This window comes from Lissotriton helveticus, chromosome 11, assembly GCF_964261635.1.
Source record: "Lissotriton helveticus chromosome 11, aLisHel1.1, whole genome shotgun sequence".
In the NCBI taxonomy this organism is placed as follows: domain Eukaryota; kingdom Metazoa; phylum Chordata; class Amphibia; order Caudata; family Salamandridae; genus Lissotriton; species Lissotriton helveticus.
The window spans coordinates 92,148,552-92,176,121 of NC_136072.1; the positions used below are offsets into that span (position 1 = coordinate 92,148,552).

The 27,570-nt window shown below is 41.7% G+C and overlaps 1 protein-coding gene across 2 annotated transcripts in view; it reads right to left on the reverse strand.

The window, feature by feature from the left end:
• PLD1 (phospholipase D1) overlaps nt 1-27,570 on the reverse strand; it is a 499,520-nt gene that overhangs the window by 181,053 nt on the left and 290,897 nt on the right. For both annotated transcript variants that reach the window (XM_078665562.1, XM_078665561.1), the window contains 6 exons: nt 18,176-18,268; nt 11,801-11,953; nt 10,834-10,983; nt 7,639-7,722; nt 2,815-2,896; nt 2,448-2,558 (listed from right to left, as the gene is read on the reverse strand). In XM_078665562.1, coding sequence (XP_078521688.1) covers nt 2,448-2,558; nt 2,815-2,896; nt 7,639-7,722; nt 10,834-10,983; nt 11,801-11,953; nt 18,176-18,268 — 673 coding nt within the window. The remainder of the gene's footprint in view (nt 1-2,447; nt 2,559-2,814; nt 2,897-7,638; nt 7,723-10,833; nt 10,984-11,800; nt 11,954-18,175; nt 18,269-27,570) is intronic.

Sequence of the window (27,570 nt, forward strand, 5' to 3'; positions counted from 1 at the left end):
GTTGGTGGAACACTTGAAACTAAGTGATCACTGGGAATTTGTGGTCTCTTTTCTGAGTATTGTCATTCCAAGGAGCATTACTCCTGAAGCAGCTTGATAGTGGGATACCCTAAAAAATAAGAGATGAGACCTATGGAAGGGAAGAAGTGACCACATTTAGTTTGCTGAACAAAGGGTGTTTCTCTTGTGAGGAAGAGGGGTGTGTGGTAAGACAATGGAACTGTAAGAAAGGCTGGGGAACCAGTCCAATGTTTTCTTTTCTTTGAAGAATGCAATATATTACAATCCCTAAAGCAAAACAAAAAAAGAATCCCTGAACTAAACTACTACAATTTCTAAGAGTAAATGACATACAAGAGTCATCCTCGTTTTGGGAAGTGCCAGAAGAAGTCACTTACCTAGACTTCCACTGGGTAGTGGTAATGGGGATACAAAGGATGTAATATTTTGGTAAGTCTTAATTTTAACTGCAATATAGAGGCATAACCTTGCCACCTAGTTTCCCAGTCACCCGCTCACACAAATACATATTCTTATATCCACTCACTAAGCCCTACCCAGCCACTAACTCATAAACATCATCAGTAACTTCAAACATAAAGCCACAAATTACATCATCTGCACTTCATGCAGATTTTTATGTACACAGGCCTGCTCCAATGCTCCCTACCAAAGCAAAAAATGCATGGCTCTGGGCCATGCCCAGTCATTAGTGATATAATCTGTGGATTCATGAGCAGACAAAAGAAGGATTTATACTTGCAGGTACATTTTAGTATTTTTTCATACCCATAATCTCCCTTCACTTTCCCTTCAACTTACTGACAAAGTAGTTAAAAACAATAATGTCCATCAAGAAATGTGTTTCCAGTCAATTTAAAAGTTTTTGATTTTAATATGTTCTTTGATTTTACTGATATACTTTAATCACTGCCTGCTACACCTGACTGAAAAGGGATGCAGCTATGGATTGTGTGCAATCCCTCTGTTAGCAGATACTACACATGAGGCACAACCTAAATACCTCACTTTGCATTGCATGTAGCTAGAACCTTTGGCCACTGAACACACATCATAAACTTCGACATGCTGTGCGCGTTACCTCTGCTTGACAGGCAGGCAGTATGTGACCTGTGGGCACGTGGAATGGCAGGCAGTAATGCCTTGCAGGCAGTAGGCACACCTGTGGGCCGGACCCCTACCTGCACTAGTAACCTTCGAGTACTGAGCACCTCATGGACTTTGTTCTTATGACCAATGCAATTACTTGAGGCACCCACAGATAGTTGACACAAATAATGGCCTGCCAAATGTGCAGTCCACTGGCCAACAGTACAGGGCTCAAGGCATGGCCATATGTGCAAGCTCTCTGTTTGAAAAACCAAATGGGGCACAGACCAGGTATTGGGATTTAGCCATTGCCCGTGCCACCCTGTGTAAATTATGCAGTTCTCATAACCCTTGGGCCATTGCCAGTAGAAAAGCAATCTGAGTGAAGCACATCAAATATGGCCCTAATCTTTCAGCAATCCCCAAGCAAGCACTGCCTTCGTAAACAAGAGGATTGGTGGGTCCACAATCACCCAGCCTGCAGACTCAACATTGGTCACATTGCATAGTCCTCAGCTATGCTACGTACCCCTTCCTTTTTAACCTGTTGCATTCCTTTTTTTATATTCACAACACAGTCTTCAGTTTGCAGAGCTCTGGGAGCATTTATGGGCATGATAAGGATAGAAAGCAGCCAGAAATGTGCACACTCTTCCACACACTACAACTTAGGAGTTTGTGAATCCTAAAAACAAATACTTTTAAAAGGGCATTTCCCTCCTCGTTTGCTCCTCGACAGAGACACACCTTTGTCCTCCACGGTGGTGTTGCGACCATCTTGCCCACTACATTGCATATCAATTCTTTTTTTCATAGTGAGGTTTGTAAACCAGAAACTCCATTCTTATTAAATCCCATACATGGGTGGGCAGCTAAACGTCAGCTCAACAACCATTTAAATTGGTCACTTAACCAGCATTGTCTTTTTCTTCATGTTATGTTTGGTGTTCTCGCATACTATATGTGCTTGATCCCTGACAAAATGTACCCCATTGAGGCCATTGGGACACATACCAAGTTCTGCATCACACTGAGTCAACTTACTCACTTTTAGCCATCCTGCACTCCATACTTTGGATATATTTATGAAACTGGGGCAGGGTTAAAAACTGACCAAAAACAGTATTTCAATGGAAAATTAGCTTGAAAATAAGTACAGCGCGTAGCTCGTTTACTTTGACACAATATACATGGCAATAAAACAGTTCAATGGTGTTAATGTAATGGTAGCACTGGTATGGACAGTAACATCAATGATGTACAGGGATGGCTACAAAACCACAGTGGCATCAAGCGCCTCGATCAATACTCATTTGTGCTATACTGGGAGCCAATACCTTAATGTTGGGATGCAGATGCATGAGCGTCCTTTTGCTGTATTCACTGTTGATTCCTAGAGCAACTTCCATTTCCTTGTAGAGCATGATAAAAATCTTCACACCTTGTTGCTGCGTAAAAGATGAGAGCAGAGAACAACATGAACAAATACACTAAGTTTAAAGAAATTCAAGTAGTCATCTATAGTGCTATTGTGCACTAAAATTAGAATGAATGCAACCAACAAAACGCTACTAACATGCAACTAACTAATATAGCGTCCTCTCCGTGGACCGCTGCATAGTTGCACATAAAAGTGTGCACGATCATATGTCTAACTCGAAGATGTGTAGAAAAAAAAACTTGAAAACCAGAGAAACAACTTACAGCTTTTCGTTTAAGAATGCAGTCCAGCCTCCAGCGATTTCCTTCCACAACAGGTCTTTTAAGAAATATTTCTGGACTCAACCTAAAAATGTACACAAGTAAAACAACACATGTCATGAGATCCAAATGGTATGCACATGACGCAATGCTAGATAAGAAGAAAGACAAATTACAAGGAATGGGAAAGAGAAAATTAAAAAAAGACTGGTAGGCATAGTAGGAGAAGGGGAAGCGGGGAGAAGGAAACTTGGACAGAACATACTAAAACAGAGCAAAAAATAGATTTTTTTTAAAGATGAACTAAAAGGGCCATAACTGCAAGAGGACAGTTAATAGGATGAGAGAAAAACGACCAGTAATGGGTCCAGCATATTTAATACGGATTGAAGTGTCTTTAATAAGGAATGTGGGTGGAGAGACTTTGAGTGAGTGTGCGTGCTACTTCTGTTTATTGTTCGAACCTGCAAACACATTTTCAATCAATTACAAAACACTTTGTATTGCCAAATCTGGTTTCATTGTAGTTTAGCATGAGGTAACTCCACTATAAAGGCCTGCCAAACAGGCATGGAATCCTTTTGACATCCTAGTGTTATATATTTTTACCTTAGCATTATAGCCCACTGCAGAGGGCTATACCAGCTGTTAGAGGCCCTGAACCTGAATTATAGGCCCAAGCTACAGGCAAAAGCCTATAACTAAGAGCATGTTTACCAACTGGTATAGCCCGAGGCAGAAGAACTATACGCCTCTTAGAACATTCCACCCACTGAAGGTAGAATGTTCTAAATTAAAAAGAGAGAAATACAAAGACAAACACTAGACTGGGGGAGTGGAATGCCTATTCGAGCCATTAGTCACTGAATCGTGTCACTGTCTTCAACCACCACAACAAGCCAGGAAGCAAAAAAGCCACCTGGTTTAATGACTACCTCAAAAACTAAAAAAAAGAAAACTGCTGCACCCTCGAAAAAGCCTGGCGAAAAAACCCAACCACAGACGTGACCGCCCTCAAGGACGCCACCCGCAAACACCACCAGCTGATCCGATCCACCAAGAAATCAGCATTCAAGGATCGACTCGACAACAACGCCCACAACAGCAAGGAACTCTTCAACATCGTCAAAGAGCTTACCAATCCCAGCGCCGACACCAACGACATCACTCCCTCTCAAGAACTCTGAGACTCCCTAGCCTCGTTCTTCCACAGCAAGATCGCTGACATACATAACCGCTTCGGCTAACAATTCACTCCCCTCACCACCGAACTGAAGCCCCCCGCCACCACCCTTTGCGCCTGGACCCCGATCAGCACCGAAGACACCATCCACCTGATGAACTCCATCCACTCCGGATCACCAACGGATCCATGCCCCCACCACATCTTCAACAAGGCTGACTCCATCATCGCACCCCAACTCCGGGATATCATCAACTGCTCCCTCTACACCACTACCTTACCGGAAAGCTGGAAACATGCCGAACTCAGCGCCCTCCTGAAGAAGCCTACAGCAGACCCCACCGAACTTAAGAACTACCGCCCCATCTCGCTCCTCCCATTCCCTGCCAAAGTCATTGAGAAGACTGTCAACAACCAGCTCGCCGCCTTCCTCGAGTCTAACGGCTCCCTCGACCCCTCACAATCCGGCTTCCGAGCCAAACACAGCACCGAGACCGCCCTCATCGCAGCCACAGACGACATTCGAACACTACTCGACAACGGGGAAACAGCTGCCCTCATCCTCCTGGACCTCTCTGCAGCGTTTGACACGGTCTGCCATAGCACCCTTGTATAACGCCTCAACAACGTCGGGATACAAGATAAAGCATTGGACTGGATCATCTCGTTCCTCGCCGGAAGAACCCAGAGAGTCCGCCTCCCCCCCTTCAGATCAGAGGCCACCGAAGTCATCTGTGGAGTATCACAAGGATCATTCCTCAGCCCCACCCTCTTCAACGTCTACATGAGCCCCCTCGCATCAATCGCACGCCAGCACAACCTTAACATCATCTCCTACGCTGACGACACACAGCTGATCCTCTCCCTCACCAAAGACCTAAACACCGCCATAACCAACCTACACGAAGCGATGAAAGACGAAGCCGAGTGGATGAGGAGTAGCCGCCTAAAGCTGAATTCAGACAAGACGGAAGTCCTCATCCTAGGACCATCCCCCTCTGCATGGGACGACTCTTGGTGGCCACCGGCCCTAGGCAGCGCGCCCAAACCAACGGACCATGCTCGCAACCTGGGATTCATTCTAGACTCCTCCCTCTCAATGACCAGACAAGTCAACGCCGTCTCGTCATCATGCTTTAACATCTTACGCATGCTCCAAAAGATCTTCCGATGGATCCCCACCGAAACAAGACCGGTCACTGTTTGGGAGCCAAATGATTATGATTCGGCACAGACTCAGTGGGTGACCCTTGGCAATATGATTGCTAAGAGGGATATTGCCCAATAATGGGGCTCTCAGAGGCCACCCACAGTTCTGGCATGGAAGGAGAATATGGACTGGTGCATGTTCAGGGAGAAGACGGTGTATGTGGCACGTGGCAGGCCTCGCAAGTGGGGTAAGGTTTGGGGTCAATGGAATTCCTATCGTGGAGACATATGTACACCACCCTTCACAAACTTGGCGGCAGAGCCTCCCTCCCCGTGACCCAACATTCCCGCTAATCTGTTGCTTGGTCTGACTCCGGTTTTGCTACATCCCTCAATCCTCCCATCCTGCACTGTCAATGATTGTATTATGATATTATGCTTTCCTCCCCGCAGGACGCTTTGCCGTTCAATTGATTGTACTGCCTTGATTATTTAATTTTTTTGTTCTTGTTGTTAAAAGTTTTATTAAAAAGAAATATAAAAAAAAAAAAAAAGACGGTCATCCAAGCACTTGTCACAAGCCGGCTGGACTACGGGAACACCCTATACGCCGGAACCACAACCAAATTACAGAAAAAACTCCAACGCATTCAGAACGCCTCCGCCCGACTCATCCTAGACATACCCCGCCACAATCACATTTCCGGTCACCTGAGAGACCTTCACTGGCTCCCCGTCAACAAGAGAATCAAGTTCCGTCTCCTTACCCACGCACACAAGTCCCTCTACGACTTAGGACCCAGTTACCTCAACACCGGCCTGACCTTTTACACCCCCACCCACCAACTTCGATCATCCAATCAAGCCCTTGCCGCGATTCCAAGAATCCGAAAAGCCACCATGGGAGGAAGATCATTCTCCTACTTAGCGGCCAAAACATGGAATTCTCTCCCCACCCACCTCCGCCTTACACAGAACCACCTCTCCTTCAGAAAACAACTAAAAACCTGGCTGTTTGATAAATAGCGAAACCCCCCTCCCCAAAGCGCCTTGAGACCCTCTGGGTGAGTAGAGCGCTATATAAATCTTAACTTGACATGACTTGACATGGAGCTCCCAACATTCCAGTGTTATAAAATGTTTTATAGAACCCGATACAGGCCCACCAAGACGTTTTGCTAGAAAACATGTAAAATAATGTTAAAAACTAACAATGACAGAGAATCTCCTGGTCTCGAGAAAGTGCAGCCATTGACAGAAATTAGTAAATGTTATACATGGAGAAGTGTGGCTCACCGATTAGAGCGGCAGACCCTGAGGCAGAGGTCTGGTCCGGACCAGGGTTCAATCCCCGTCGCGGCAGTGTCTTGGGCTCAATGTCTTCGGAACCGATAATTCTCGCCTCGGTGCCTACTCTAATCATGGGGTTCCACTCTGCAACTCTGGGCAATAGCTTGCTTAATCGCTACACCGGCCCTCACAACGCTAGGATGCCTGGCTTCACCTTGGGGGTGCCCGGGAGTGGACACCTCACAGGAACAGGCCAGGAAGGGTTCCACAGCGGTATTTGTACAGCGCTTAGAGACCCCTGGGTGATAAGCGCTTTACAAATCCAAAAACATTTACATTTATAACAAATAAGCCAATCCCACAAGTCTGATTAATACGGATTCCAACTGTTAGTTCTTTCTAAAAATTAGGATTGTATAACCTTACAATAGTATGACTACTGATGGGACCTGACCTCTATTAATCAGGTTCCAGGAATGGAATAGCTTTGAAGGCTAGGCATGCAATCATGAAGCAAGTTCTTGCATCCCAAGAGAGCTGGTGTATGCACTGCAGCACACCTGAGCCAGCTACAAGTCAAGCAGAAGCATACAGACCAAGCAGCAATACCAGCATCCAAGCGGGACAAGACCAGAGTCTGGGCTGGTTTATGCAAGCCTCTTGCCACATTATAGTTCAGCATAAGGAGCATTAGTACCCTGGTATGAGATGAAGAGTTCAATCCTCCCCCAAGGCAGCTAGGAGCAGAGACCTGTCTTGGACAGTATATTCGGCGACGAGTAAACAGGAAGCTGGCAGGAGCTACCAGAAAAAAAGAGGAATTCAATTTTCGAAGGACTTAACTTCTAGCAATGCGATATAATCCCTTTCTTAATACCCGCAAGGCCTAACTTTTTATTTGATAGCTGCTGTGAATGTCAAACAAAAATGGTGCTGCTTGCATCAGCAGACTGATGCTCGAAAATGCTCAGCTGTTCCAAGAGCTCAAACAAGACCTCTGCAAACAAAGCGAAAAGCACATGTACAGTGACTGAACTCTGCTGAATCCTTACACAATGATAGTTTGGGATTTCTTAAGGTGGCACAATGTTAGAGCCTTAAATGAGAGTTAGCTGCACTCACATTGCAGACTAAGTGATACCTTCCAATGATAATTAAGACAGATCACACATCCTTATTTTATTATAAAAAAAATATGTACAAACCACCAATCTGTGATGAAAATTTCTTCTTTGGCTGATTCCAAGGCATCTGCTACATCATTGAAATACCCTTTTGCATTGACATACCTGAAAAAAACCAATCAATTTGTTAAATGTTTTCCAAAAGTATGTCTTTAAATTTCAAAACATGTTTTAGCAACCGCAATGCTTACCAAGAGTATTCCGGATGGTGCGTATGCTTGGTATATGGTAAACACTGCACAGCCTGATTAATCTAGAATAATTCTCTGATGGCGCTTCACCGTGAGCTCTTGATTAGGCCTGGGCATGAAATTATGCTCTGCTCGTGGGCTTTTTCCCACCCTACGCTCCACGTATTGCGCGTGCGGTGCAGAATGTTTCCCACGTTCGCCAACGTTAAGTTGACGAGCACAAGAGAGGAAAATCTTATTCCAGACAACCTCCCGGTGAGATTTCTGAACCGAGAAGGTCGCGGATGGCCGCTACAGCTTGTGGTGAGAAACCTTCCCTTCACATTGAGGAAGCTGCGGCTCGAGAAGAACATCTACTCAAGTGGAAGAAAGAAACAGTGTCTTCTTGTGCTACGTATAGTGTCATTCACACTGATTTTCCAACGTGGGACAAACATCCGGTGTTAAAAATCAGTGCGAAATGTGCAACCTAACGCACTCTGCTGCTTGCGGAACTCCGGGTAGCGCAGGGGAGTTTTGGGTTACTTGCGAACTCACCCATGCCTACTCTCATGCAGCAGCTGCCAAATATCTTGAACATTAAAGGAAAATAGAGGCAGAAGGAGCCAAAGAGAGGCAGAGCATGGTTGCCAGGGAGGAGGTCCAGAAGTGACTCCGCCACAGGTGCAAGCAAACCTGCAAGTGAAACTTGTACGTCTTACTCGCCCCATGCCTCAATAACTCAATACAAGTGAGCAACCCATGGTACATGGGTGACATTACAGTGATTGCCAAACTTATTTAGACAAACGTATTCATGTTGCCATTTTCCTCACTGTGTTTAAAAGCAGGAATACTTAAGGATGGTTATACAATATAAAGCGTCTCTTGTGAAGAGGACTGTACTCTTGTAGGATGCTGCAATCTGAATATATGCTTGCTGTTAGCATACACAATACATACAAAACAAATTATTAATTATCCATTACACGTGCTCCACTATGGATCCATAGTCATGTTGTGCATCTCACATCAAGTACACATGGCACATATTAAAAGTTAACTTACTCAATCTGGCATAAAAAATGCTGATGTCATTATTAGAACCTGTAAACAGGTAGTACCTATTTGTTCATAGTGAGATTTAGCAATATACTGAAAAGTGGGACATTCCTTGGATTATTTGGGTTAGGTCTTCCATCCAACCCATTGTAATACATACCACCAAAATCCCAGTATCAGGATCAAACGGACCCACACAAGGTGCTGCACAAAGCCATCCTAACTACCCTATGTGCAAAGTGCTTTATTTGTTACTATAAGAGCTATGAGACCAGCTGAAGCTTACATAAACATTTGAATATACTTATCAAGGGTTGTCCATTCAAATACCGCCTAACGCACTTAACCTGAGAGAATAGAAACAAGTTAATTGCAAATGGGCAGGCCTAAAACTCAAATGGACAGGGCTAAAACCAAAATTCTCTAAAAAGAATTTCCTAAATTAAAGCACAAAGAAGAAATTATGGTTATGGATTTTACATCCTATCTTTTTGCAGTATGATTACAAAAGTATTTTACGGTGCAGTGATATAACCTGCAAGCCATACAAAGATAACCTTCCCAAAGTCCAGCTAGAAAAACAAATAGCTTCTTTAGAAATTAAAAGTTAAGTTTGGTCACCCACACCATATATCAGAGAGCATTCTTTGGTACTGTATTATGTTAATCGGAAATTAATATTGGATGTCTCACTGCTTAACCATATCACTTCAAATCTCCAATAATCCAGTGCATTAATATTAACAAACTCCAAAAATTGCATTAGCAGAGATTTTGGAAGTGGAGGCAAGTTTGGAGGGCTACGTCTTTGGAAAGGATAACAGCGACTATCAAATGAAATATAAATCTCTTACCTACCGAAACATGTTCTCCCGGTATAGATTACTCTACTCTAAAGTCAACACAAGCACTGCTGGTGCAATTAATGAGCGGTACAAATGGGGGTGGTGATGGACGGAGCATCTGAATCAAACACTCACACCCAGTCAAAAGATCTGGGTTTAATCCATCACCGTTCTTTAGCCCACTCTGCCACCCCAGTTCAGACATGGCTATATGCAAATCAGTCTGACCCTTTGCCTCGTGGGAACAGTCCAGCCCGAACTGCCAAGCCATGTCTTCCCTGGACCGGAAACAAGCTTCCGAGGACCGGTTTCTGGCATTCCAGCCGTCTTCAGCCCGGCTTGCTTGAATCCAGTAGCAAAGTGAGCAAGGGACTCACGTCTGAGCATACCCTGCCACACTTATGGCGGCCAAAAGCGGTACAAAAGGGGGTGGTGATGGATGGAGCATCTGAATCAATCAAACACTCACACCCAGTCAAAAGATCTGGGTTTAATCCATCACAGTTCTTTAGCCCACTCTGCCACCCCAGTTCAGACATGGCTATATGCAAATCAGTCTGACCCCGTGCACGTTGACATTTACTTATGGCCACCTTCTTCAATCCTGAATGATGTACAACGTTTAGTTCCTTCTTCAGGTGATTTAATGTGGAGGCTTGTTAGAGTTAGTCTATTTGGGAAGTGTCCTACTTTGCCAGTCCTTGCTTTGTTTGTCTGTAGGTATTTTATGGAAAGAGCTTTTGTCATGTTGTGGTTTGCTTACGTTTTACTGACTAAATATTATCAGAAGGTATTGGAGGACCTCACCATACTATTGCCAGCCTACTTCATGAACTCAAATTAAATAAAAACTGTGACAACAACAAGACAGTACCTGCTCAGCTCTTTCAGTAGAATCAAAAGTTGGCAAAGTGAAATACATTTTTATCCCCACTGTTTTCTTATCTTGGCATTCCAAATCCACTTCGAAGTAGATGTAATAGACTGATGTACAACTTTGTAATCCTTGGTGACAGTTAGGATAGTTGCACTCCTGATTAAAATCATTACATGCAGAAATTGATGCCCTTAATTTGAAGCAGTCCCATGAAACAAACTGGTAGCACATAAATTGAAATTTCAGGCTAAATAACCCTTACCATTTCGACAATGTTTTCTCTTGAATTGCAGCATACGACCCAAACCTGTGAGCCGTCAGAAAGTCTTTGCCATGCTTATGGACAAATTCTTCTATGGCCTGTCCCCACCATCGTGCATGTCGATAGCTGTAACACTTCAGGATCAAGGACCTTCAAGTGAGTGAAATTGGACAGTTGAGAAATTTCAGGTATCTTTATAAAACTCATTGTTTTCAACTTTTTTCCTTTGTTAATGTTTAGGGGATATATCAGTCTATATATATATATATATATATATATATATATATATATCTATATATATATACACACACACACACATATATATATATATATATATATATATATATAAATATTTTTTTGTTAAAGGTTGATTGATGGATACAATACATATGCTTTAATCTCAAAATAATTACAAGCAAATTTTGCTGATATACCTACAATTGCCTTCTAAATGTATCTTTTAAACAGCTTTTTCTCCCATTCCTTCACACTAAATAAATCATAGCCCACCTGTTTACGTGTAATGCAAATTGTCCTATAACTAAGTGGGATGAACACATTTTGATAATCAGAGTAACTAAAATTAATGAAATTCAACATTGAGGATGCAGGTTGATAAATAATAAAATTAAGCTTCCTAAATATCTTCTTTCCTTATTCATGTAAAGGAGAACATGATGCAAATTTGTCAAGAGAAATTGCCCCTTCTAGATTTCCCATAGAAGATCAAGAGCTTGGACACACGTACACAACCTATTTAGATTATTTAGGGTGTAAAATCTGTAAATTGATAGAGCTGGATTTTCAGTTGTCTCTTTTACACTTATGAGAAGGATATCTGCATGTAAGAAGGAAGAAAGTTAATCCAACAAACAATGGAATATGCACTGTGTAGAAAGAAAGGTGTATTATATCAACTTAAACAGTATTTTAGGTTTTAAACAAAAAAGAGAAAATTACTAATTACCGTGAAAGATTGTCGATTCGAAGGCCATATTTTGTCTCGGTATCTTTCAGGCCAATCTTGATGCTGAACTCCTTGTCAACAAGCAGCACAAAGCAAATGGCACCACTGTCTGTCTTCATGTAAAGTAAAAAGGAATCTTTGACGACTAGCCATCTAAAAGAATAATAATCCATTTCAAATTACTTGAACTTACCAAAAATGTTGTTGGCTATCATATTTTTAGGCCAGGAAATATTGCACATGAGCAAAAATAAAAATGTTTGTTTTTTTCAAAAGTTATTATTTTCATTTCTCAATATAATGGCTTTTACCACTACTGCATAATGAAAAAACGTTCCATTGAGTTAATCCTTAAGAAACATCAACACATTGATGACTAGCTAGAAAAATTAGTCCAGCTTTTCTACATTTAGGAGACTAAACAATTATATTTTCAAGTGGGTTTTTTAAATTATTCCTGCTCCAATTTTCTAACTTGTGGGTCATACCATGGTATATCCCATGGAGAGCTATTCAAAAATATGAGTAGGCCTACTTGAGAATAACAGTGCCCTGAGTTTTGCTTTCCTACAGGATTGTCTTCTCATTGAAAAGTGTGGTAATTTAACAGTTGTTTAAAGGACTTGCACAAGTTGCTGTTTTAAAGATGCACACCAAGGTTGGGTGTCTTTCAAAAGCAGTTTTAAAAAAAAAATGTTTATTGATCAGCTTGATAGCAAAGTTTGCAAACAAATAAATATCACAACAGAAGAATTTTCACAGTCATTTTAGCTCGATCAGTTAAATCTAAACGCAAGTTATAGTGCATGTTCACAAACCAGCAACACCAATTTAATCCAAAAAGGTTTTTTTGCACCTTTCCCTAATCCAATGGAAAATCCTGGTCAAGTACGAAAAAAAAAAAGGAAAGGAAGCGTAAAGAGTAAAGTAACTCATGGAAGTACTGTGCCCAGACTGACCTAAAGAGGGGAGGGAAAAAAAAAACCTAAAAAAAAAAAAAGGAAATTTCCCCCGTCAAATATTTAATTATTCAACCAACATGCAAATGGTGCCCATATTTTTAGAACCCCTCTCACGCCTTCTCCTACCCCCTCTTTGAAACACAGCAGATTCTAAATTATGAAGTGCTAACATCCTTGATCCCCAGTTGATACAAGTAGGGGGGATAGGACTAATCCATTCAGAAGTCATGCTAAGTCGAATTATAGACATAACAATACAAAGAAGAGCTGACTCATGATCAGATCTGATTAGCGGAGAATCACACTTGCGCCCCGTTATCACCAATCCCAGGAGATAAATCCGTCAATATCTTAAGAGCAACATTAATGAATTGCTGAACATCCTGCAGAAAAGGACCCAATTTGGGGCACGAGAAAGACATATGAACATCGCTGGCTGCTGCTTGACCGCATCTTGGACAACTGTGGCCTTTGACCCCTCCCCATTTAGAGATCTTAGCGGGGGTAATATAAAGATCAAAAAGGGCCATGTAGCTTTGGGAACGTAGGCTCCCTGAAGTTAATACAGAGTTCGACAGATCAAGTATTGATGAAACATCTATACCATTCTTACCCAACTTATTGTCCAATTTAGCATTCTGGGACGAGAGATCATTTGGGAGACCAGATAACAGAGTAATGCAAACATATATTAACATTGGTGAATGTTTAAAAAAAATTCTAAAACAAATTTTTATTTGCCTTTTTCAAGAACAATAATGACATTTAAAAAGCACACTGACACAAATACAGGGTATCATGTCATCAGTATAAGCCAATTTTGAAGAACCGTCGTCCCGCCCACCATCACTCCATCTCATCCACCTATGCCAGGATTTCATTCACAAATCCCATTGCATACTAGACAGTTCTATATGTCCAAGTTCCACATACCCCAGACATTCTTAAACTTCTTCTCGCAACCTCTGCTCTTATATACTTCTCGAACTAAAATTTTGCAGCGGTCCATCCCTTCCTTCCACTACCGAAAAGATGGGATCCTTTCGAAGTCCTACATCTGGGCAATATCTGACTTCGCCACTAAAAACTCAAGATTCATCAGCAATTTTTTATATTTAGTGAGGTTCGGGGGTGGCCATATACCTAGTAGGGACAGCCTAGGTGGCACAATCTATAGTGCACACACTAATCCCTCGAGGAATCTGGTTACACGTTCCCAGAAGTGGCACATCTGTAGCCAATGCCATAATGTGAGGATGAATGCAACTTCTGTACCGCATTTCTGGAGGAGGCATAGGGAATCCCCGCCTTCCCAATCTTAAACAGTAATGTCCTAGTGTAGTATGTCCTAAGTAGGAAATGTTTCGGTTTTTGAAGTGTGTTCAACAGGTCTTTGCCTTGATCATATCCTTCATGCACTAACCTCTGGTTAACCCCTAGAAGACCAGCTGTCAACTGACCCATTAGAGGGCAAAGCAATATCATTAATATACAATAAAATAACACATAACGTCCCGGATTCCATGGGGCCACTGAGAGCATCATGGGAGAGTGATTTATGCCACATTGATGATGAAGAGCGGGTGGAGGCCATACCGGGTCTGATAGCAGTAGCAATACGTTCCTGCTTGCACCTCATTCAATTAAAAACCTTACATTGAATATCCTGAATGTTATGGCACCGACTGGGTAATGCGGAGAATGCCTTGTGTCACAGAGGGTGCGAGCAGGAAGGAACCTTCTACCACCTGTTGTGGGAATGTCGGCCACGTAGCTCTACTGGAAATAAATTGGGAGGGTTGTGGCTGAGCTTGTGGAGGTCCCAGTAGAACCAAAGTTGTTTCTATTACTGATCATAGGGGACGAGGCACGACTTAAAAATACTAAACTGTGGCTGACACTAGCCGCAGTGATGGCAAAGCACAACATTGCAAAGAACTGGTGGGGCTCCTGCCCTACCGAAAGTGGAGGACTTTAAAACAGATCTTGAATGGTGTTGGCAAATGGAGCACACAATATACTTGAGTAGAGGGTGTTCAAATAAATGGGAAAAAGATTTGGGGGGATTAGCACGGTTATTGAGGACTATAGAGAGGACCAGTGAGAATAAGTGGAGACTGGTACAACACTATCACTATGTTGATTATGTATTCAATAAATGGTGTAATGATGAACGTAAAATATTATGTATGACATAAAATATTGGAAAGGGTTTCTTGAGGTACTGTTGGCTGAGTACACTGCAACAAAAAGAATCTTGAAAAAAACACAAAAAACATTTAGCACAGAACCACAGGAACCAGATATGGAGCACTTTTTTCACTACTTTTTATGTGAAATGCATTCTCACATCCATAATGTATTTCACTGCAAACTTTTGCGCTAAATGCCACTTTCATATTTCAGGTAATTTCACATAATTGTGCAGAGTTATGGAAATTATGAAAGCCAATTACATGAATTTCACCCATCACTAGTGTATATCCTTTTTAGTCCTTTGCTGTATAACATGTCTCACGGCTACACTTCAGAGTAATCTCACTTCCTTTGGCAAAAACATTTATATTTCGAAAAACATCTGAGGGAAATAAATAGAAATCTTAAAAATGTATATAACAAACAGAGCATGTTACTTCTCATCCTGGGTCTGTTCAATCTATCCGTGGGAACTGCTGTAAAAAACCAACATTCTTCCATGTATGTTTTTATAATTAAAATGATATGAAAATAATTTACAAATGAAAGGTCCCTGTGCGATCTTGATTCAACAAAACATTCCAGAGTAATGAGCATTCCTCTTCCAAAAGAGGAACAGAGGCTCTTTCGAAGTTGTGTCCAGAATGTGTATTTTGGAAGAAAGATGTTTGCATTGGTACAGTGTGATTGATAGCAGTTCATTGTGCTTGGAAGAGTAACACACATTTTGATATCCTATTATAATTTAAAAAAAATCAAGGATACATGTGATTAAGGCATATTAAAAGAAGATGCTGTCCTCGACTGCCAGTATCTGCATCTACATAGTAGTGTCAGTAAAGATCATGGACAAATCATGACATTAATTAACAACAGCATTCCACAAGGGCAATCAGCTTGAAAAAATCAAATCTAATGACAGATTGCATAATGGAGAGGCCAGGTCTAGAAATAGCAATTAAAACAGACATGAAAGAATAATTAAAGGAGACAAAGTGGTTGAGAATAGTTGTCACACTTTTAGTATAATATAGATATTTAAATGGAGGGGTGAAATTATTGATTCATGAGGCTGGGAAACCTGCAATCTTATTGGCCAGGGCACTGTGAGATATTGGGTTGTTCATTGACTGGGGAGTGAGCCCAGGACTAGCAACAGCCACAATTTATTGCAAGGAGAACCACAAAAAGTCAATAAATTAACCTTTGCTTAGCCATGGGTAGCTTGGCAGAAAAAGTAATCAGGCATAACTTAGAGGCAATGTGTAAAGTATTTATGCAATACACAAACAGTAATAAGGTGAAAACACAACACAAGAAAAAATATAATCAACTTTAATAAATCACTTGACACTAAAACAACAAAACTCTAATCAATAGAACTGGAGTAATTACATTTTAATATTTTTTGTAAAAACTAGCACCTAAAAGATCGAAGCGCCACCCGTGGAGACTAGTCACACAAGATCCGTTCAAAGTCGAAAAATATGGCAGATCGCGATGAAGTACGGGTTGGATACAAAAAGTGGATTGGGCCCAGTCAGCGCTTACCTCCAGACTCAGAATTTCTGTGAATTTATTTTTAGAAGGTAAAGTTCAGTGAGGCAAGGCTGAAGGACGCGTCTGAGGAGGGAGCGTCATTGTTGGGTAGCCTTGAGTCAAAAGGCGGTGAAGACTTCTACGTTCGGACTAAGTCTCTGATATGGAAGTCGGAAATCTCATGTGGGACAAGGCAGAGGGGTGTAGTTGATGACAGCTCCAAGAATCCAGATACCCCTTTGGCGAAGGACCACTGAAAAGAATTTGCTGGTGGAGAGAATAATGTAGCGGGAGAGGTCACTAAGTCAATCTGACAGGCAAAGCACCTCAGGTGGATAGGCGAGCAGGTTGGTCCCCGTTTCCTCCTGGTTCTGAGAGCAGTTTTAGCCTAAACATTTCCAAGTCTTCACTTTTGCATCAAGTCATCTTCAGAACCACTTTGGAGTCCAGGACTGGTGGGACACAACTTGGAGGGTCAGGACTCACTCAGGCTAGCTTCAGCTGAGGGTTCAAGGTGAAGAGAGCCTTTTGTATCCCTGAGGCTCAGATCAAGAGGCCAGTAAACCACCTGCTGTAGCTGTGGTGGTCCTGGGTTCATGTTGTAAGTCCAGTCCTTCTTTCCCAAGCAAGATGGCAGCCAACTAGAAAGGTAGCAATGCAGTAGCAGGTCAGCAGAGTGGCAGTCTTTTCAGCAACACAGCAGCCCTTTAAAAAGGGACGGGCCATGTAGCCCTCCTCCCTAAGCCTTGTAAGGACCTATGGACACCATCCATGAGGCTGTCTGTTTTTTTAAAGGGGAGAGGGGGCACACAGTCCCCTCTGTGAGACTCCTCAGGCCCAGGACACCATCCCTTGGGGCCAACAGATAAACAATGGGTGTCAGCTGGGGAGCTGGCTAGGGCAGCATAGGCCCTGAGGCTCCCCCACAGCCCAAAAACAAAATAAAAACTGTGGGTCTCCCAGATGAGCACCGAGACACCGACAAAAATAATTTACAACTTGCAAGCTCTGGGGGGTCTCAATATGGCGGAGAACTCTGGAGGCTTGACAATGTCCATGATATGGAACTGACGGAAAAATGTTTTTTTCGACTCCTCGCCAATCTTCCTGCCAGCGCTCCACTAGTGCCACACCAATTAGACCTTGGCTTTCGACCTTTTGCCCTCAGAGTAAAACTCAGACCCCTGCTGTATTGGACGAGGATCTGGTCCTAAGCAGACTTATTGGGCCTGGAAGAAATCTTAAAACTTCCTGGGGCTATCAGGACACCATGGCTGGGATATATTAGGTGCAGTCTTGATGAAATTGGGCGCGGAAATATGTGGGCCCATCTTGAAACGTTGTGTGGCTTTCTGAAATGAACTTTGACTCATACTTCAAATTGTTGAGATGTCACCCTGGTATGTTGCTAGTTCTTATTCTTATTAATGATTTAATTGTTTTAACTTATTCATATCTGCCTTTATGGCAACTGCATAAATAAAGTCTTATAAAGTAAACACACACAAACACACACACGCACACACACACACGAACAAGCAGCTTTCACCTGGTTTTGTCAACAATAATGAAATATACTAAAAAAAACAGTTCAATATAAAAGGATAGTGTATGAACCAAAACGCAGAAAGGATTCTGGCTGTTAAGAGTAAAAATGACTTAATATGTTTAAAATTACCTTTTGGACCAACGATAACAGACACTTCCTTGCCCGCAACAGTTTAAACCAGGTATTCTGTAGCCACCTGACTTTTTCATTATCATGCCCTCTCTGAAAAAATAAAATTAAAACAATTATTCCAGACATGCATATGAATGATAGCAGAATGCTTATACCTTTGAAATGCTATGTAAATATCTATATATACATCTATCTATCTATATATAGACACATATACACACACACACACACGTTAGTTGCATCTCAGCTCTATTACAGACAATTATTTGAAGCAATACAGTGTTGTCAGAAATAAAAGATATATAGCAGTTGTAGTGTAGTTCCTATCTTCCCAATAGGCTCTGCGCATTGGAATAATACCTACAGCAGTAAAGGCCTAGGCCAGACGTTAACTAGGTCTACTACTGTCGATACTAGACTTAAGTTTTGGGTTTGCCAGCGTAGCTCAGAGTTCGCTAGAAACTTTCTCGAATGTTCAGGAAAGAATTAACTCCCCTGATTAGACAAGAAGGGATTTAGTTTCTGACAACCATAGAATATGACAACTTTGCTCTCCCCTAATCAAGAGTGTATCTCCAGAGTCGTGTGAGCACAAGGCAATTATTTTACTCAGTCAGTACGTGCATTCTTAGTCTCATCAGATTGTAGAGAAAAGGAAGAGACGGGCGTGTTCAATAAAAAGGTGTTATTTATTGATCAGTCTCTTTTCTCGTACAAGAGAAATGGATCGATATTATTGCAATACTTATAGTTGAGTAAAGTGCATACATTAAAAGCAATAGTATAAAATAATACTGTAAAAACATTGATATGGTTTCTGAGCCATATGATGTTTAAAATGATTAAAATATATTTACATACACATATACATTTGACTAAACGTACTCAACTGGTGTTTCTAAATACGCCTACCCCGTGTACCTGACCTAAGTCTAATGCGTGGGCGGGAATAGAAAGTTACAGTTTAAGTTAAGTTTGTTTTTGCCAAGTGAATAACTAAAGAATTCTCTGTGAGGGGTTATTCAGTTCTGTACCTGGAAGTTAGGATGAATGAGGAATGGTATCTCTTTCTCTGCTCTCGATATTCCAGGCTGCCTGCGAGGGCTGCCCGAAAGCGCCGGTGCTGGGTCTCTCGGTAGGAGATAGCAGCGCGTCTCTCAGCGCGTCAGGAAGGCAGGGCTGCTGCCAGCGGGGTCTGCTCTGCTTCTGGGCTTCGGCAAGTATGGCTGCTCCGTCTCGTCACCACGCGTGTGTTTGCATAGGGCAAGATCGGCAATATTTATACCTTAAAGGTGCCGAGATTGACGTAAGGATGGACATAGATACGTCAATAAAGATGTCATACGACTTGCTCGTTAGCACATTCTTTTACTGAAGTTCTCTGTGAAATCAAAACAATGGCCGCACGGATTTTCCAGGTTGTCATAGGTTTGATTTGTTATGAGAACGTCGTATGCCTTATCAGGGGCTGGAGGAATGTCGCTTGTCTAATTAGATCTCAAGCGTTATGACCTAATCAGATAACACGTTCCTGTGCCGTAGTGTGACTGCGTCAGATAACGGTATCTGCATCATGGGGGCTTTTCTTGCCTCATGGGCTGACTGTTAGTTAACTTGATAGTTAGTTTAACCAGAATAGGGTCAGGAATAGGGGGATCGATTCAGAACCTATAGGAATACATGACACCCACTCCACGCTAACTATGGTCATATTTACTAATCTATGCATAGTATAACATAGTACAACATACTATAGAGTATAGTGTATACCTTACCACCCCAAAATACATAAATGCATTTTGAAATTTTCAAATATACTGAAAAATTGCAGTCATATATATTGTATGCACTTAAGCTATGAATTAAACACGCATTTGTAGACATTATTGCTTATTTGGTATATGAGAAATACACATGAAATGGCTCTTAATATGGCTATACAGAAAGAAAGTTCGAGACCATTTCATCACATAATAAAATATTTGTGAACATACCAGCGGGCAACTAAAGTTTATAAAGTATCTAAAAATAGAAATCTTAGTTCTCTAGGAATAGTTTCTTACTTTAAGCAGAAGATAAGTGTCCCGAAAATTTTGTAAAAAATAATTTGGGGCTGCTAAAAAATTGCTGTCCGTGAACTGGTGGGAAAAATTGTTCATGTGACTTTATTTTTAAAGTTGAAGGCCGAATTCAGGGAACGCCGTGTGCGAGCTTGCTCAAAAGTCTCTATTTCTGTTCTGGAGAGAACATCATATCATTAAGGCTTTCGAAAAAACTGTCAACAGCTTCATGGGAAAGTTCCACTAGGTCGGAAATAGGTGTAACCATGCATTCGTGCGCATGATTGTCTCCATTGACATTCTGATTCGCAGTACTGACAGAAGGTCGTACCTGATCAATGCTGCTTTCATCTTGAACTTCACTACTCTTCAATCGTAGTGGTGAAGATTCCACGAATGCCGTCATCAGGATTGGCAGCCTTTGAGGGCAGCACAAAGCGTGAACCTTGGTAGGAACCAACAATGTATCTGCATCCACTGGCGCATCCGATTGTAGCGTCAGACAGGTGTCTAACACGCATTCTTCTCCGCATAGCAGACATCTCAATACAGGTAAAACACATCTTTGCCACATTGGTCGAAATGATAGAAACCAAGTCATGTTCAGGTCTCTAAGCCGGGAGAGTCCCAGGATTTTTGATATCCGGTCCCGGTATCCAATGGCTAGGATTGTATCTTCCATTGTCGCGAGAGTTTGATCTGTGACATGGGTTGCCATAACGAAAAATAAGGACTAAGAATAGGATTCCTGCAATTAGTCCCAGGATCAGGGGAAGTCCGCCAAAAATCGAATGGACGAAATCTGGAAAAATACCCAGTATGGCTTTGAATGGTGTTAATGCCATCGAAAATACTGTCTTAAATACCTTTGAGACCCCAGTGGTATCAGAAATATTTAAGATTTCGCTCAGGATTTCCGCGAAATGTACGGGGGAATTAGTTGATAATAATGTATGTATCTCTGCAGTCGTCCTTGCGACTTGTAGATCATACGTTTCTTTTGATGACGTGAGCCTTGTAGGCGTCTGAAGAAGCACTGTTTTCATTCTGCTTAAAGTATCTATTCGAATAGAAGTAATTTTCAAACTGGGCCATGCCCTTGCCTCCCTGTCTGGAAAGGAGCTGGGGAACAAAGAACGTCCACAGCACTTGACCTTCGCAGTCGTAGTGACTAGATAAGGAGTCCCGGGCATAAGACTACAACATTTGCGGTCTACAATAAGAATGTAACTCCCATTATAGAGTCTTTGAAAGAATGGTTCTATTTCAGTTGCAGGTGCGCCTTGCTGGTGACATGAAAGGTTGTATGAATTCCCTTCACAGGCTCCATGCAAACTAATTCCGTTACACAGAAGCGTGCCGCTTAGTGACATGTCACAATTGTTGCCACTAAGAAACACTTTCTGTCCTTTATTACTGACACATGCATGTGAATAGGGCAGGTTCCAAGTTGTTTTAAGGTACCCCTTTCCCAATTTCTCGTACATGCCAGCCTGTATATATTTTTGGCAGTATTGAAACCTGAAGGTTGAGATTGGAATATTTATGATTCCGTGGATTATCCATTCACTGACAGGTCGTTCTGACATTGTCATTGGTAATCTTTCTAGTTTTTCAATGTTCAAGATTGTATAATCAGCACCCTTTTGCGCCATACCGATTTGTCTATCAGTAAGGTTAAAGATTTGGAATAGTGACGTTGTGTTGATTAAACGCCAAGGCACGTAGCCTGAACGCAGATTTTGTAACGTCCAGCCAAGCTGTACAATAGAACGCAATTGTGACTGACCATGTTGTAATAACAGTAAGTCTTGCGATAATATATCGATTGCTGAAGACACAATGCTGTCCAATGAAAAAATTCTGGAGGACAGAGTCATTAACCCATTGTCCACTACAGAAAGTGATTTTTCCAAATTAATACGGTCAATTTCCCGTATTCTCTCTGCTGTTTCAATTTGATTAACCTTCCAGGCCTCATTGTATGCTGCATATACAGAGGCTGCTATGAAACGCTTTTGACGCTGTTTGCGTGGTCCCATTATGAAATCACGCAAGTCAGCACCATCAGTAAGTAAAGTTAGGTGTTGCTTAATTTCAGGCAGTGTGGAAGTTTGTAGCCACTGAAGGCATAATTTGCCCACACTGTAGGTTGTTATTATCCCTGGGTGATGTCTTTGGGGATATCTAGGGTCTGGCCTGGTCATTTTGAACCCCTGTGTTTTATTCAGGAATCTGTCTTGACAGTTATTTGTATCTGTGGGCCAGATTAACCATTGTTTCCAATCAGGATGTGTTCTGTTTTTGTTTAATATATGGTTTACGTCTATCTCTTCATCCGTATCAGAGCTATTGCTAAACATTGTTGGCTTTGGAATAGACGGTTTATTTAAATCTTTGATTTTGGCTAGGCCAAGACAGGTGGTTTGTTGAACAGTGTCATTTAAAAATATCATTTGTTCTGGGATCATGCAAGCTCTAAACAAAGCTTCTAAACCTTGTACTTGCCATTCTTTTGTACCCCAAACACTTTTCAAATCAACATTTTTGTCCCAATAATGAAATCCTAAAGTATTCATTTCTTCGAAGAATGAATCTGAATATATCAACTTTGTGTTGGTTATCATGGTTTTCATCCCTGTCTTGTTTGACAATTTAAAATAAAATGTTTCAGCATTACTTGTGTTAAAACCTGAAAAATATGAATATTTGTCGTAAACGGTTCTTGAGCTCCCTTTTGGAGGTGTTGCACAATGTTCCCATTGATTATAATTTAAAACATTTCTAGGTTGTGCAGATTTATGTAAAAAATGGTTACCATAGTGGTTATAGCAATACATACTATCATAATTTGTAGAACCTTGCAAATAATCATGTTTTGTAAATTTAGCAGACATTACTAAGTCAGACATCATGTCATTAATGCTTTCGAAGTCCCAATCATCAGCAAATGAGTTTGGTTTTGCAAAGTCACTCAAGGAGATCTTGATTTGGTGTGGATATTTCAGGATCTCGACCGGACCATAAATTTCATAGTCAGTGTTGTCCCAGGCTACCCCACCAGGTATAGGATTGGCTGTGAAGTTGGCTGAAGAAAGTTCTCTTTTCTCGACGTGTGAAGATGTGTGTGGTTTGAGGACCAAGTTGATGTTCTGACTTGCTGTGTCCATTTTAGCATATTTTCCCTCAATGAAGCGTCCCAAAGTAAGTACCATGATGAGCCAAAGTATGAGGATAAATGCACCAAAACCCACCCAAAATTCAATCCATGGAGAAATCAGATATGTTTCTTTCAGTTGGTTCAAAAGTTCCTTAGCTTTGTCTTTAAAGGATTTTGATGATGGCTGTGTCTTTGATTCACTGAGGCTTTCAGAGGAATCATCGAAGTTTATGAAGTAGCCGGATGCAGTTCTGTCAATTGTTCCAATTGCTTCAGGATTTTTGTTTCTTGAATTGTCACCTGGTACTTCATTATAGATTGGTGTGTCTCTGCTAAATGTTTTTATTTGGGTTTTCAGCGGTCTGAGTTCTATTGCATTGTTGCATAGTCCTTGTTGTTCTTCTGTAGGCGTTTCGAATGTGATGAGCCTCTTTGTTAGGACCTCTGTACTGGTAGCAAACCTTGGTGTTCTGCTACTTATTGGGAGTCCACTTGGCCTACTGTTTGTTGTCGGCCACATGTTGTGGTTTTACCAGGTCGATGGATACAACTCGGTTCTCCTTTTTACCAGCAAGTGGCGGTAGTACAACTGATCTTGTCCCGTTGACAGACAAGACCGGAACTGCTTTTCTGTAAGAAGGCCCAAATTCCTTCTTTACCGCGATCTTCTCCCTGACTAGATCCCCGACTTTTGGAATCCAGACAGGTCTTGCTGGGACAGGTGGTGATTCTTCAGTGGTTGTTGGCTGTTTCAACTGTATGTTGCTCAGGTCTTTTCTTGTTTTGTTTAAGTCCTGCAAAATAGCCAAACGGTCTTTGACATCAAAGCTTTTTTCTTTAACCACTGAAGTCTGACTGTCGAGGTCAGAGATAATCATTCTAGTTCCAAATAATAATTCGTACGGACTGAATCCCTTCAGAGAATTTCTTGGCAAGTTATTTAGACTACGTTGGACACTTATTAGATGTTTGACCCACCCAGCTCCCGAACCTAATACCTTTGCCGTTATAGATTGCTTTAGGTCACGGTTTTTTCTTTCAACAATTCCGTTCCCCTCAGGGTGAAATGGACAAGAGTACCGCAATTGCACGCCCATGCTGACCATGGCCTCCTTATAAGCCCGAGAGCTAAAAGCAGGACCATTGTCCGAATGCAGCATGCCAATTGCGTATGTGCCGATAAAGACTCGCAAATCTTTTATAACAGTTCTGGCGTCAGCCGTTCGCTGGGGCCACATCCATATGAATCTCGTGCATGAATCCACTGCGACCAAGATATATTTATAGTTACCATCCCTTTGTAAGGGACCGCAGTGGTCTAGATAAACACAGGCTAATGGTTTATCCGAGATTAGAAGGGGCGTCTGCGCTGGACGTCTCACCGTTGATACTTTCATTTTTTGACATATTTCACATTCTAGAACATAGTTCCTCGTTTGTCTTCTCATTTGTGGCCACCAGTATCTCTGTTTTAATAATGATACTGTGGCTGAGACGCCAGCATGGATAGAAGCAAGCCCTTCGTGTGCCGCTATTATTAGTCCTAACCTATGTTCCATGTTTGGAATTGCCCTATCCCCCACTCCAGGGATTCGAGCAAAAGGAACATTGTTTGCATCAGTTATGTATGAGTATTTTACTGGAAAGCCTTTAGGGAGTGGTTCTATCGAATCCTTTTCTGAAGCGCTGACAGCTTGTAATATTTCGCTGTCTATTTTTGTTTTTGACCGGGTGACGGCAGCTACGGAAGCCGTTTGCACAGCTGCCTTCGCGGCCTCATCAGCCAATGAATTCCCTGCAACGTGAACGCCATCACTTTGATGACTCAGTGTATGTATCACGTGAGTCTTTGGTAGTTCTTTTTGTAAAAGAGCTACTTGTTCCCAGAGCATTTTATGCTTGATTGTGCCACCTTTCGCATCCTTGAAACCGTTCTGAAGCCAGATCTGCAAGTATTCATTATAAGACAGAACGCAATGATACGAATCGCACACTATGAGTGTGGGGAATTCTCGATCGGTATTTTCAAGCGCCATCTTGAATGCTAGTAGTTCAGCTCGCTGAGCTGTACAATCTCCTAGGGATTGTGTTTTAGTGAGGGTTGGTTTAAATTTCCCTTCGTGCCAACGACCTTTAACAATCGCGCACGCAGCACTGTAAGCTTGTTTACCCCCTACTGCGGGTTGTGCTGATCCGTCTGTATATATTACACAGGCGTAATGTCGTAGAGGCAGAATGTCGATTGGCAGAGGATACGTCTTTTCATATTTTAGATTTTTTTTAATTCTTCTAGTTCTTTAGAAAATTGTCAACCAGGCTATACTTGATAATTCATATCCTACGTATAAGACCGTTAAATGGGCAATTCTGGATTTTTTAAAGTTGAATTTGTAACCCTCTGCTGCGAACCCAAGTATTATGGTGTTCACTCTTTTCAAGTGAGTATCCAAGTCATCGTCTGTTAAGTAAATGTCATCGACATAAGATAATGCTTCATCATCATATAGTTGTTGTAATTCTGTTACTCTCGCTGAGAATACCCCCGGGCTGTTCTTGTACCCCTGGGCTAACCGACAGAATTGTTTTTGAGTGCCATTTACTGAGAATGCAGTTAAATATCTGCTCTCTGGTGCTATGTTTTGACAAAAGAATCCATTGGAGATGTCCAAGGTTGTTTTGTATTTTTTGCGCACTATGTTATTCATTAGTGCAGCACTGTGTGAGTTTTGCACTGCAAAGGTTTTGCAACATGTGTTAAGGTGTCGGTAATCCAAAACTAGACGATATGAGTTGTCTGGTTTGGAGACCGGAAACAAAGGATTGTTCATTTGTGAGGTGCAAGTTTCAATCACCCCCTGGTATTCTAGCTGATCTAGTATTTCATTTACCTGTTTTTTAGCTTCTTGCTTAATTGGGTACTGCCTTTGTGCAGTAGGTTGTGATTTTAACTGGATTTTGTGAGGAGGAGAATCCTCATCCCATCCTACATGATTTTTATATAAAGCAGGTGCTAAGGCCACTGCCCACTTTCTAGCAAGTGTGTATTTATGAATCGGGATTTGATTCGAGAAGGCAGGCATAATTACTTCTTCGCCATGAGGGCACTCCCTGACAAACTCTGGTGGCCAGTCTTTTTCAGCTAGAAGGATGTCATAACCCTTCGAAAGGTTATCCCAAAATAGTCCCCTTATTTTCCTAGTCTTATCTCCCTCTATACGTAATGTTATCTCGTATATCTTGTGGGGTTTGCTAACTCTGGTGTCTGCAGTTTCCACTTGAAGATATTCATTCGTGTCCACTGCCTCCAGATGATTCATAAGGACTTTGCGAGCTATGCTCACTTCTGCTGCGCTGTCTAGCATTGTCTGAGCCCACTCTCCGTTTTTCAGTTGTGTCCTCAGTATTCTCGGCATGGTTAACTACCTTGATACTGGCTACCTTCTTTTTTGGAAATTGTGATTTCTTTTTTTGTTGAGCAGGTTCCTTGTCTTTGGACTTGGCGTGCTCTTCTCTTTGTTCTGATCGTCCTCCTCTTTCCGATTTCTGCGAGGAAGTCTGAAAAGATTGAGAGGGACGTGTATCAATGTCTTGATATCTATCAGGTTTTTTAATATTATCCCTATTTCTAAGGTTATATCTTTTCCCAGAGGGGTCACTCTGGAGTGACCTGTGTCTCTGGTTCGGAGATTTCTCCCTTCGCCTAGGAGACCTTCCTCGGGACTGGAATTTCTTTTCTTTTGGATTGTTTGTTTCCATCCCAGTTCTTTTTTGGTGAATTATTATTAAAAAATATTTTTTCTGGACTTTCAGTCAGTTGCGGTTTTACTGGTATTCCACCTAAACTATCTCTACCTAGTTCTTCATAGGATTTTTCTATGATTCTGGCAATTTCAGCTGGTTGGTCTGCTATATCTGTCTCTTTTAACCTCTGGCGGATCGCCACGTTTGCTGCTTCACCTTTTATATTGGCTAATAATATAGCCGAGACCTGCTTGAAGTCTTTCAGTAATTTCATACCAAGAGTTAAAGCTGGTTCTGGACCGTATTCATCTTGAATTTGTTTTAGCACATCTGGTATTACCGAAATGGATGGAACACCGTGCGTTTTTGTGTAGATTGAAGCAAAGACTGTACCCCAAGTGTCACAGTCCTCTATGTGTGGTGCGATTCCC